The 12,497-nt window shown below is 38.7% G+C and overlaps 1 protein-coding gene across 2 annotated transcripts; it reads right to left on the bottom strand.

The window, feature by feature from the left end:
• Window positions 1–243: 243 nt before the first annotated feature.
• adpgk (ADP-dependent glucokinase) lies at window positions 244–11,874 on the bottom strand. 2 transcript variants are annotated; one of them, XM_082160259.1, is made up of 8 exons: window positions 11,621–11,874; window positions 10,233–10,468; window positions 9,026–9,251; window positions 6,475–6,537; window positions 6,151–6,271; window positions 5,401–5,597; window positions 4,690–4,788; window positions 244–3,126 (listed from the first exon to the last, which is right to left on the bottom strand). In XM_082160259.1, exons 2-8 carry the CDS (start codon window positions 10,463–10,465, stop codon window positions 2,563–2,565), a joined length of 1,503 nt encoding a protein of 500 aa, XP_082016385.1. In that variant the 5' UTR covers window positions 10,466–10,468; window positions 11,621–11,874; the 3' UTR covers window positions 244–2,562. The 2 variants fall into 2 exon arrangements, with proteins under 2 accessions (XP_082016385.1, XP_082016386.1); XM_082160260.1 differs by having other exon boundaries at window positions 244–3,123; window positions 11,621–11,873.
• Between the last annotated feature and the right edge of the window lie 623 nt (window positions 11,875–12,497).

The raw sequence follows: 12,497 nt of genomic DNA, 5'->3' as shown, positions 1-12,497 counted from the left end.
ACATTTTCATAAGCTGTAAGCCATAATCATCAAAATTAAAACAAAGGCTTGAAATATCTCACTTTGCATGTAATGAGTCTATATAATATATTAGTTTCACCTTTTAAGTTGAATTACTGAACTTTTGCACGATATTCAAATTTTTCAAGTTTCACCTGTACATACATTAACTAGTGTTACCAACAAGCATTTCATTATAATTGTATTCTTTGTAACAGAATCACACCATAAAAAAAAATGACATTTTATAACTGGAACAGAAGTTTTATTTATATAAAAATATTCCATACTCAACAGAGCTAATATTTCTAGTCTTAACATTTATGATTGACGGGTTTTTTTGCCCAGTAACTCCTATAAGACTTTGTTGCATAATCACATGTGCAAACTAGAACCCTAAAATGTTTTATATATCTAAAAAAAAGTTGTATGAATATGAACTTTCTGTTAGTTTCTCACACCAAGACTCAACATTTGCTGTGTTTAAAAAAAATAAACCCAACTTCTCTAAGAATTGCTGATGAAGTAAAACTCAAAAAACATCTCAATTTATGATATTGCCAGTTTTCAAATGTCAAATGTAAATACAGTGATGGATACGGTCAACATTCTTGTTGGTTTGAGAAACTAAAAGCGTCAACATGGAGTGTAACAGAAATACAGTACAAAACACGAGCCAAGGCTTTTCTTCCACCTGATGATGTGAACGTCTTATTCATTAAACAAATCTGTTCATAAAACCATTAGTGGTTCATTTACTTAGAATTGCTTTACAACACTGCAGAATGTTTCTGTTCAAAGTTAATCTTTTGTTAAAAAGCCTCAGATAGGTTCGTCAAACTTTTAAGGCTGATTTAAGACATGATCGTTCACATATACTGAGATTAATTAGTACGTCCCCCAAAAAAACATTACCCATGACTGAAAAGATCAGCTTTAAAACTAATAAATGACATCATTTGTATGTACATATTCATTATGTGTGATAGGAAGCATCATAAATCACAACAGTCATTACCGCCACCTACTGTAAATTATTCACCAGGCTAGCAAATAAGATAACCTGCTAATCAAACCACTTCTCTTATTATATACAAATGATGCTGGTACCAACGTACAAACAACCTACACATATACTCCCACCCTTAAGAACAATAAGATTCATTTAAGACTAATGAATGGTACTGAATATTTAAATGACATTATGTGCATTGGTCAGAATATCGTCAGGGAAGCTGGTGATCTAAACTATTGACTATATAAACTATTATTGAACCTGGGAGCATCGCTTCTACTTAATTTCATTAGGATAAGAGAACTTTACATTGCTTGAGTTGACACAGATAAACTGTGAATCGGCGGCACTTAAAGGGATACTCCACTTTTTTTGGAAATAGGCTCATTTTACAACTCCCCCAGAGTTAAACAGTTGAGTCTTACCGTTTTCGAATCCATTCAGCCGAACTCCGGGTCTGGCGGTACCACTTTTAGCATAGCTTAGCATAGATCATTGAATCGGACAGGACCATTAGCATCTCTCGTAATGATATGACGCAGCGCCTGAGAATAGTCCCCAGCTTGGTAACTTCCAACGTGACCGGGACTAAGTTTGTCTAACCTATTAGACCTATTTTCAGGCGCTGCGTCATATCATTACGCCTGCTGGACTCATGGTACGGCAGCAAAGTTTCTTGATTATTACGCAGGAATGAGAGTATAGTTCCTAGCCATATCAGCCTAGAAAATCACAACTTTTCATTTTCCGTCGGTCTTAGTACACGATGTTACTACAGAAGAGAGTCAAGTTTTAAATAGGAAAAATATCGAAACTCTTTGGTCATTTTTTTGAGAGAGATGCTAACGGTCTTGTCCGATTCAATGATCTATGCTAAGCTATGCTAAAAGTGGTTCCGCCAGACCCGGAGATCGGCTGAATGGATTCGAAAACGGTAAGACTCAACTGTTTAACTCTGGGGGAGCTGTAAAATGAGCCTATTTCCAAAAAAAGTGGAGTATCCCTTTCAAGTTCTGATACTTATTAACGGTTCAAATACCAAATAAAAGAGTGTTTAGGTATTTAATAGAGATGTTTAAGACTCTAAAATCATACTTTGGTTCGCCTTTTCAGCCGTCCCAATAGCAATCACGGGTCTTCTGCTCCTGTTAACCAGAGGTTAAAGAAGCAGTTCACCTAAAAAAAATAATTAAAATAAAAGTTGTATCATTTACTCACCCTCATGTTGCTCGAACCCATTCGACTTTTCTTATGCAAATGAAAATAAAGAGGGTCATTTAGGTTTGAGGGTGAGTGAATGATGACCAAACTTTATTTTGGGTTTAAAAAAAAGAAAAGAGAAAAGGCGTTGTTGTTACGTTCAGTGCTGTCTTTCACAATATGATTTCAGACAAAAGTACCAACAACAACGAAGTCTCATTAAGGAGGACAGTGCACTCCAACTGCATTTCAACACACAAACATCCTCTGTTGATGCTCTGCGAGTCTTTTTGAGAAGAGGTTCTAACGGCGAGGACGTTTCTTCAAGGATGTGAGCGACGTGTCTCTTAAAACTCACGCGGAGCTGCGAACTCTGAGAACAGAAGTCCCTCTGCGGAGATGGCGTCCCCCAATCCCACAGTCCTCAGCGGCTGCTTGCACACTAGCACCGGCGTGAGATGGAAAGACACGTTCCCTCTGCGCCACACGGTGACCGGCCTCGTCGGGTCCACCGTTAGGCTCTCTCTCGGTTCTGAGAAGGAGCTGTAGAAGCTCAAAGGCGCCTTGAGGATCACTTTACTGATATCCACGGTTTGCAGACCGCAGGCTTGACTGCTCGCCACACGAGCGCCCGAAGCCACCGCCGCCTCCTGGTTCCCCCAGTGACCCTCCACCGTAGCCAAGATGTGGTACGCCAGCGTGTGGAAGTGGATCCGGGTCAGATCGGCCTCGGATTCTGGGTTCGCCCGGCCGTGTTGCTCGAAGATCCACAGCAAGATGTCGCTGACGCGGCCCACGTCGGGTATGCCGTCCCAGGACGCGAGGTCAGCGTGAGGTCCTCCTCCAGACTGAGTCAGAAACAGCAGCTCCTGTTCGTTCAGACCGATGGAGTTCACGATAGGAATGACCTGCTAACAGGAGAGCACACAGAAACCTGAATGTTGCAGATGAAAACATATATTACGTGTTCAATTTATAGAGATTTCCTTTAAATGACTGACAAATACAAAACGTGGTCATTTTAGGATTATTGGGTAATACCTGTGCCTAAATACATGAATAAATTAAAAATTATAAATATATAAATACATCTTGACGAATGAATCCCCATGATTTTCCCATTACTTTTCCAGTAGTTAATGATAAGGATTTATACACATTAAATTATAGAAATGGCACTCAGAATATGCATTATTGTTTAAAAGTTAGGGATTGGTCAAATGTGTTTGAAAGGAGTCTCTTCTGCTCAGCAACGCTGCATTTATTTGATTAAAAATACAGTAAAACTGAAATATTATTACGATGTAAAATAAGTGTTTTCTACGTGAATTGTGTAAAATGTAATTTATTCCTGTGAATTTTCAGCATCATTACTCCAGTCTTCAGTGTCACATGATCCTTCAGAAATCACTCTAATATGATGATTTGATGCTCGAGAAACATTTATGATTATTTCATATATTAGTGGAAACTATGATAACATCTTTTCAGGATTCTTTGGTGAACATAAAGTTCAAAAGAACAACATTTATCTTTTGTAGCTTTATAAATGTATTTACTGCAACCTTTGGTCAATTTAATGCATTATTACTGAATAATCCTTCCAAACACTTGAATGGGAGTGTAAATAGCATAAAGTAAGTATCAAATGATTTGTAAAACCCCCCATAAAATTATAATTCTCTTTTTAGATACCATTTAGATTTTTTAAAAGCAAGGATAGTGCCATTTCCCTTGATTGGAGAGAGGCAAAATCAGATGAAAAAGTAGCTTTTTTTATTATTATTATTAAAGGGATATTTCACCACTGGAAAGATGAATGTGTATTTAAATTGGGTCATTTATGTAGTAGAAATGTGAAATTATTTTAGAAGTTGGTGCCGTCTAGACTGAGAAAAGCCAGAAAATGTATTTTTGGCTCATGTGGATGAAAGACTACAACTCCCAGAATGCACTTGCTTCGCTGCCCTACGAGGACACTCCCAAGCCACGCCCCCCGGTTACAGAGGGTAGTATCGGGAGAAATGATACAGCTAGGCTACTAGTCGACTCGAAACTGAAAAGACGGTGTTTTATCGTGAGATCCCCCTATGGGCGGGTTGAAGACATGCGGGACGAGCTCCTCCTATTGGCTGTAGTCTCTCGCCTCTGGACAGAAGAGCCTCTGATGAGCTAAATGACCATTTTTGTGTCATCAGAGTTTTTTTTCCAGACACACAATACAGAAATCTCTGGTCTCAGGGGGACATGAGGGAGGGAAGCACGGTCATTCCAGAATACTACCGGGTTTCTACTGATATAAAGCTTAATGCTAATCGGTTTAGTATCCCTTTAACAATGAAGCACTCAGTGACTTTTCTCAACACTGTTCATTGTTTGACACCACTAACTATAATCCCCGAGCCTCATCCTTCCTGCACCACTCATACTGTACGTCTACTGAGCATTAGCATTCATTAAACCTACACAATTACCTCCTGCAGGATCCGGTTCATGTAGTCTCTGTCGGTCATGCTGGCCAGCTCCAGGTGGATGGGCACCTCGTTCCCCACGTCTGAGATCGCAACCACCGCCTGCAGGAAATCAGAACACAATCACCATAAAAAAAAAGATAATTGACCTCAAAATGTGACCCTGGATCACAAAACCAGTCACATGTCGCACGGGTATATTTGTGGCAATAGCCAACGATACATTGTATGGGTCAAAATTATCGATTTTTCTTTTATGCCCAAAAACATTAGGATATTAAGTAAAGATCATGTTCCATGAAGATAATTAATACATTTCCTACCGTAAATATAAAAAGAAATTATTTTTGTGAGTGAATGCAGTGAATCATGAACATAAATGGACAACTTTAAAGGCGATTTTCTCAATGTTTTGATTTTTTTGCCTCAGATTCCAGATTTTCCAATAGTTTTATATTGTCCTATCCTAACAAACCATACATCAATGGAAAGCTTATTTATTCAGCTTTCAGATGATGTATAAATCTCAATTTCAAAAAATTTACCCTTATGGTCCACGGTCACAAATATGTACGTTGGTATACGTACTATATTATAATACTATATCAAGAGTTTGGCTCATCCAATCAGGTTTTAGAATTGGAATAAAATGATGCGGTAACCAATGATTCTCTTTTTAAATCAGATGGGCATTGAGTGATTCTGGTTTCAGACCTCTTTCAGTCGTTCCTCCCAGAGATCTCGGCCCATTCCCTCCATCATGTGCAGTCCGGACAGAACCACCAGATCCGGCTGGAACTCCTCCAGACTGGCCACGAACGTCTCCAGCGTGCTCATTTCCCCATTGGACACATCATGGGACAGGATGAAGCGGTTAGCCTGAGGAGCTTTCGAGGAGCCCCACTGTTCACCTGTAGGGGGCAGCAGAGAGGAAACACTTTCTTAAAGTCCCCCTGTGGTGAAAATCAAGCTTTTAATGTTGTTTATACGTCTATGTGGTGTTTTTAATATGCCTTAAGACAAATCATGTGTAAATTCATAATTCAACAGCATTGCTGAGTATTTTTCTCGGGTGTTTCTGACATTTTGGTGATCAAAGGTGAGTTTTAAGGGATAAAAAGACAGATCTAGTGACTTTGGAGGCCGTTTGAGTTTAGTGTAATACTCAGACCAGCCCGTCTGGCAGCAACAACCATGCCACGCTCAAACTCACTTCTTCTCTATTCTGATGCTCAGTTTGAACTTCAGCAGATCGTCTTGATCATGTCCACATGCCTAAATGCATTGAGTTGCTGCCATGTGATTGGCTGATTAGATATTTGCGGCAATGAGTTGGAGAGGTGTACCTAATAAAGTGGCCGGAGAGTGTATGTTTCTAGTCTTACTGTGAAAAATTCATTACAGAATATACAATGTTTCACAGAAATAAAATAATTCGCCAATGTGATTTCGAGCGAGTCTCACCCGACTTGTACTCCAGGATCAGGTGGAACTCGTCGGCCTCCTGCAGAGACTCTGGCGGGACCACGATCTGTTCATCCAGCATATCATGAAGCTTCGGCCCCACCGGACCACACAAGAGGACCTGAGAGAACACAGCACTCCTTTAGAAAACTAGAATCAGGTGCTCACCACATCAGGTATGAATGAGCTGCTTTTACACTCTTGAAAAAGTTATTATGGAAAGGAAATTCAGGACAATTTGACCTTTTGTCCAGTGATGCGGTCAGTGACTTTAGCACTAGCAGAACAGTTTGAGGCTTGCTCAATAGCACATCAGACACTCACCTCCAGTTGTGGGTTAGACGCTAGTTTCTGGCCAATCAAAGCAGCGTTTCCGCCCACATAAAGCTGCAAGACACAAGAAAAAAAAGCCGTTTTTGAGTAAATCGCAGAAATCTGGTCTCATTAAAACTTGGGGCCAGTTGTTCAAAGGTAAGCTGATCGGATTGGATCAAATCTGGAAAATGGGTTGTTCAAAAGGGAAAGAAGGAATCTGAAATCAGATTAGATCACGGAATCCAATCTTAGTTTTAATCTGGATCAAACCTTCAGTTTGTGTTGTTCAAAACTTGTCAGTAGGATTTGGATAACAAACAGGATTATCCTGATCCTAACAGGGGGTAGGATTTCAAGGTGGATTCCAAGAAGAAAATGTAGTAAAATTTTGAAATTGGTCAAAAATACAACATTTGTATCACATAATTTACACACACACTCATATTTTTATTTTGCTGTTGATTAGCTTAACTGTTAAAGTATTAGAAGTAGACATTAGGCTACATATTAAGCCTTTCGGTAGCCTACTGTAAAGTAAAAAAGAGATTTTGGCGCCATTAAATAATCCCCAAACCAGAGTCCTGCAACGGGTCGGGTACCCGCGGGTATCCGCGGGTACCCGCATAAAAGTGGCTGAAACGGGTGGATTGTGACATTCCTAAAATTCACGGGCGGGGACGCGGGCGGATAATGAACTCCTTGCGGGCGGGTAGCGGATGAAAAATGTGTGCAATATTTGTCTAAATTACCAGCATTACACATACGCAAATATGTGTTTTAGTCAGGCCATCCTTAAAAATAATCTTGTTTGCCGTAACCCGACCGACCCTGTCAATTTAGGACCGACCCAATTAAATTTTTTTCTCCCCTTTTAGTCCGACCAAGTTGCGACATTAAATGTCTCTGTACTGTAGGCTAATAGGCCTATGTGTTGTAGCCCAGTCATTAAAAAACGATTTAGTTTCATATTTATGTTTAAATAAAATAATATAATTTGTTTTATATATTTCATGTTGATTATATGAAAAGTGAAAAGCATGAATAAGATAAGATGATCCCGAATATCGTGAGACAAATGGAGTGGGCAGACATGATTTTGACCACTTCATTAAGTTTGTTCAGCCTTTCTTTAAAGTGAATTTCGTTTTGTATTAATTGTATCTTAATTTTAATCAATGTTTCATCTACCAAATTCCGGGATTTAATAAATAAGTAAATATAGCAGGCAGGCAATATAATCAGGACACGGCCGGAGGCGCCCGCGCGTGAACTGATGAACTTAAACGAACCGAAACTCATCGTATAAGCTACTTGCCTCACAGACCTGAGAAATAGAAAGCATGAAATGTGTACTTTTAAACAAAACAATTCAAAACGAAAGAAAACAGACTGTTCTCTGCTTATAATCCGTATGAAATGTGCATTTCTCTCTGGCGCATTCACTACTGTGAAGATCGCGAGTCAGCATCGTCATCTTTGACACAGAAAACACTTGCTTATTAATAAACAATTGAAATATCTCATTGATATATTTGACATAGGCCTATTAATAATCATTACTTTTCCAAGTTCTTTGTGACAGCTTTTAGGTGCGTTATTGGCAGCGCACCCTTACATGTTGTTACATGAACGCGTCACCTGTGTGGTTTATCGCGGGCACGGGTCGGGTAACGGGCCAAATATTAACGGGTCTGGGCGGGTACGGATTTAATTTTGATATTATCACGGGTGACGGGTCGGATCTGGTGCTGAACTTTGCGGGTACGGGCGGGGGCGGGTCTCCAAAAATGGACCCGTGCACGACTCTGCCCCAAACAGCTGTAAAAATCAAACAAAAATCAGGGTGATCCAATCCAATTTTGCTTTGAAAAACCGGCACAAAAGTAAGATGGATTAGCTGATCCTGGATAGCAAAACATGGGATTTCCAAATCCAGATCATTCTGATCCAGATTAAACTTTTTGAACAACCGGCCCATAAAGATCAATCATATTTTTGCAGAGTATTTTTTTTAGCAAACAATCTTTATTTATGGATATTTTTAAAAAGACTTCTACTAGGAAAATATCAGGATTTTCTATCAAACATCAAATCGAAAGTGCTTATATAATTGCCGGATATTTTATATTTGTTGTAGGAAATATTGTTGACTTAATTTTGGTGAAAATGTGCAAAATGCATTATAATGCGTCATGAAAATATCCTCGTGGACCAGCCTCAGTCTGAGCTCTGCACCTATTAATTACTGTTGATTATGCGAGATTACATTTGACACAGAAACTCAATTCCCTCTCGTGCGTTCACATTAAACCGTCGGATCTCAAGGGCCAGATTCATTTACAGCAGATGCCAAAATTAAAGAGGATATTATAGGACAAATGCAGAATCAGATCGCGCACTTTTAATTTAATCACACTCAGGCTTTAATAAGAGCAGTCAAACCTGTCGGACAATTTTTAGTGTGCTCAGAGACCGGCTAATCTCGGTCCTCGGCTCTTGCCCTGAGGAGAACCGTGATGTGAGGGCCACTCCTTCTGTCATTAAACACTTCACTGCGCACCTGAGCCCCGGGATATTCGGCGGCCGCCCGTGCGATCCTTTGAAAAACCTCCTTATCTGAGAAGAAGCGCTCCGCAGCGGCGCCCTTCCCCATGTAGTGGATGAAGGCCTCTTTCAGGTCCTCTTTGCTGTGCAGCACCTCGTGGTCTCTGCCGGGACCCGGTTCGAGAGCCAGAGCCTGTAACAGCCCCACCCCGGACACCACCACATCCACACAGGCGTTCACCCTGACAAACAGAGCAAACAAAAGGGCTGAGGAACAGATGCACATGTTCAGGACTCCTGAGGCCCATTCATTAATGAAAACACTTCACAATCAGGTTTCATTAGTTCATTAGCATGAGCAATACATTTGTTACTGTATTTGTAAATCTTTGCTGACGTTAGTTAATAAAAAATACAGCTATTCATGTTAGTTCACACTCACAGGGCATTAACTAATGTTAACAAATACAACTTTTGATTTTTAAATCATGTATTGGTAAATGTTGAAATGCTGTAGAAGTGCTGTTCATTATTAGTTCATGTTAAGTTGTTAACTAATGAAACCTTATTGTAAAGTGTTACCGAATAAAAAAAAAATTATTAATCAACAAATGAATGAATAAACAAATGAGTCTCAACCATTAGTAGAAAGATGGTTTGTTTATGTTTGACTAAAATAATTATCAAAAAAATGCAATTTCGTAACGTGAACTTCCACGAAAATTATAAATGTTGCTTTTGCGACTAAATAAATATTATAAATATACAATTAATCATAAGCAATAATAATAATTTCATATTAATAATTAATTCATAATAAATATATAATTACATATAAAGTAATATAATAAATAGTCTGAAAAAATAAGATTAAGTTGAAGTGCTAAACTAAAAGAAATAGAAATGTTTAGGAAAAACCAATAAAAATGACAAGAGCACATAACAAAATTACTCAAACTAAAATGAAAACATGCGTAGAAATAAAAGTTAATAAAAAATATTAATAAATACTCTTAACAGTATGTAAATAATAATATTTACTAACACGTTTATACTCAACGAAAAAAAGGAAGGAAACAAATGATAGAACAAAATAAAAGGAAAAGACAAAAAAGCGATTGAACCGAAACACACAAACAACAGAACAACTAATGGAAAGAAAACAAAGAGAATTAAAGAGACAATGAGGTTGTGAATAAATGCGTGTGTTGCGAGTCGCTCACCCCACAGCCACTCTCTCCCAGCGTCGGGCCGGAGTCGTGATCAGGGTCTGCCAGGCGTGAGCGATGGCCTCCTCCAGCGCCGGGGGGCGGGGCTCTGAGCTGTCACTCAACTCCAGCTGAGGCAGCGATTGGCTGAGGTAGTTCAGCACACGGGTCGGTAGCTCCGGGTCAGTGTGGAACAGATAACCCATCCCCAACGCCAACAGGGCCACCAGCACGGCCTTCCTCCACATGACCTGCGAAACACACACTTTCTCTTCAGGATACCATGGTAGAAACCAAGGTTTTTGGACACATATCATGGTAATACTATGTTTTTTAGGACATGCACCATGGCAATATCATGGTTTAATTAGACACATACATGCACACCAATTTTTGGGGGATGCATATCATGGTAATACCATGTTTTCAGACATGTACCATGGTAATACAATAGATTATTTAAAGACATACCATGATTTTTGGACACATATCATGGTAATACCACATTTTCTGACATGTACCATGGTAACGCAATGGTTTGTTTAGACGCATACCACGTTTTTAGAAATGTACCAAGGTAATATAATAGTTTATTTAGAGAAATACCATGTTTTTTGGACATTTACCATGGCAATACCATGTGTTTGGACATATAATATGGTAATTCAATGGTTTATTTAGAGACATACCATGTTTTTTTGGACATGTACCATGGTAATACCATATCTTGGTATGTACCATGGTAATACCATGTTGTTTGGACATGTACCACCATGGTAATACCATGATACTTTGGGGATGTAGCATGGTCAAACTTTGACTTTTGATATGGTAACAGTGTAGTTGCATGTTTTTTAGACATGCTATGGCACTATCATGTTTTACAGGACAATAAATTGACATGTACCATGGTAATACCATGTTATTTCGGACACTGGACAGGAAGTAGATTTTAGATTTACAACTGAAACCAATGCATATCTATTTATAACACTGCACTAGATGTGCACGCGCACAGATCTCTCTCCATATATATATATTTATAATCTCAAAACCGTTGGACAAGTTGATCAGATTAAAAGCTGATAATTGTGCAATAACAGCAGTAGCTGGCTAGTGCTAACAGCTCATTTCTGCTCATGTGTGGGGCTTTAAATTAACACGACACATAAATTCACACACCCGACCGTGACCACCTGGAACATACGAGTGGCTTAAAATTATGTTTTATTTAAAATGACATTTCTGATAAGTAAGTAACATGTTAGAGTGAAATCAATGAGCTAACATGAGCTAGCCACATAGCAGTTTACCCAGCAATAACCAGAATAAAACACTTTATCTTTAAGATGATATAATCAAAACACTTTCCGACAATCCGAACAGATAGGCAGATCACTAACCTGACGGATGATAGACGAGACGAAAGAGTGTGTGTGTGTGTGTGTGTGTGTGTGTGCTGAAGTTGAGTTGTGTCACCCTTCTTGGTCGAAAGTCTGTTTGTTAGCGACTAGCCGCTCCACTCTCAACCGATAGCAAGTTTACAGATCAAATCTCACTGAGGTCAAATTGGAAATAAAATTAAACAGAGAGATAATTAATATTACATAATACAAAACTTACTTTAATTGCACTACAAAATGTATGTAATTTTCAGCGTTTAGCCCACTAATAGAATAGTGTTGTTGGCTTGTTGGCAAACATTGCAGTTAGAGCGAACCCAAGTAACCAATCAGAAGCTTTGCCGAGCGTTGGCGACGTAACCGGAAGTCCATGTCGAGTGGATGCACTATGAAGGTGAAAATATCTTTGCCCGGCGCCACGTCTAAATGGTCAGAGCTCAGCAAGTTTTTTTGTAACACACCTTAAGCAAATGTATAAAGCACAACAACTAGATGATGAAGTGCAGATCAATGTGTTTTTATCAAATTAATTTTAATCAGCGATTAAAACTTTTAAAATATATGTATTTTTATATTTATAATAGTGCTGTCGAAAGGATTATTCGCATCTAACATAAAAGTATGTGTGTGTGAGTGTGTGAGTGTGTGTGTGTGTGTGTGTGTGTGTGTGTGTGTGTGTGTACACACATATATTATATAAACTCATCTTCGCGATTAATCGATTTGACAGCACTAATTTATAATAATTATAACATTATTTTAAAATTAAGCAATTTGAGCTCTAACTTTTCAAATAAAGTGTTATACTTACTATATATTATATTATAATACACTTTACATATTTTATTTAACATACTTTATATATTTTATACTTTTT

Source organism: Leuciscus leuciscus (genome assembly GCF_965113295.1).
Source record: "Leuciscus leuciscus genome assembly, chromosome: 25".
NCBI classification, from domain to species: domain Eukaryota; kingdom Metazoa; phylum Chordata; class Actinopteri; order Cypriniformes; family Leuciscidae; genus Leuciscus; species Leuciscus leuciscus.
This window is presented reverse-complemented; position numbering and strand designations above follow the sequence as displayed.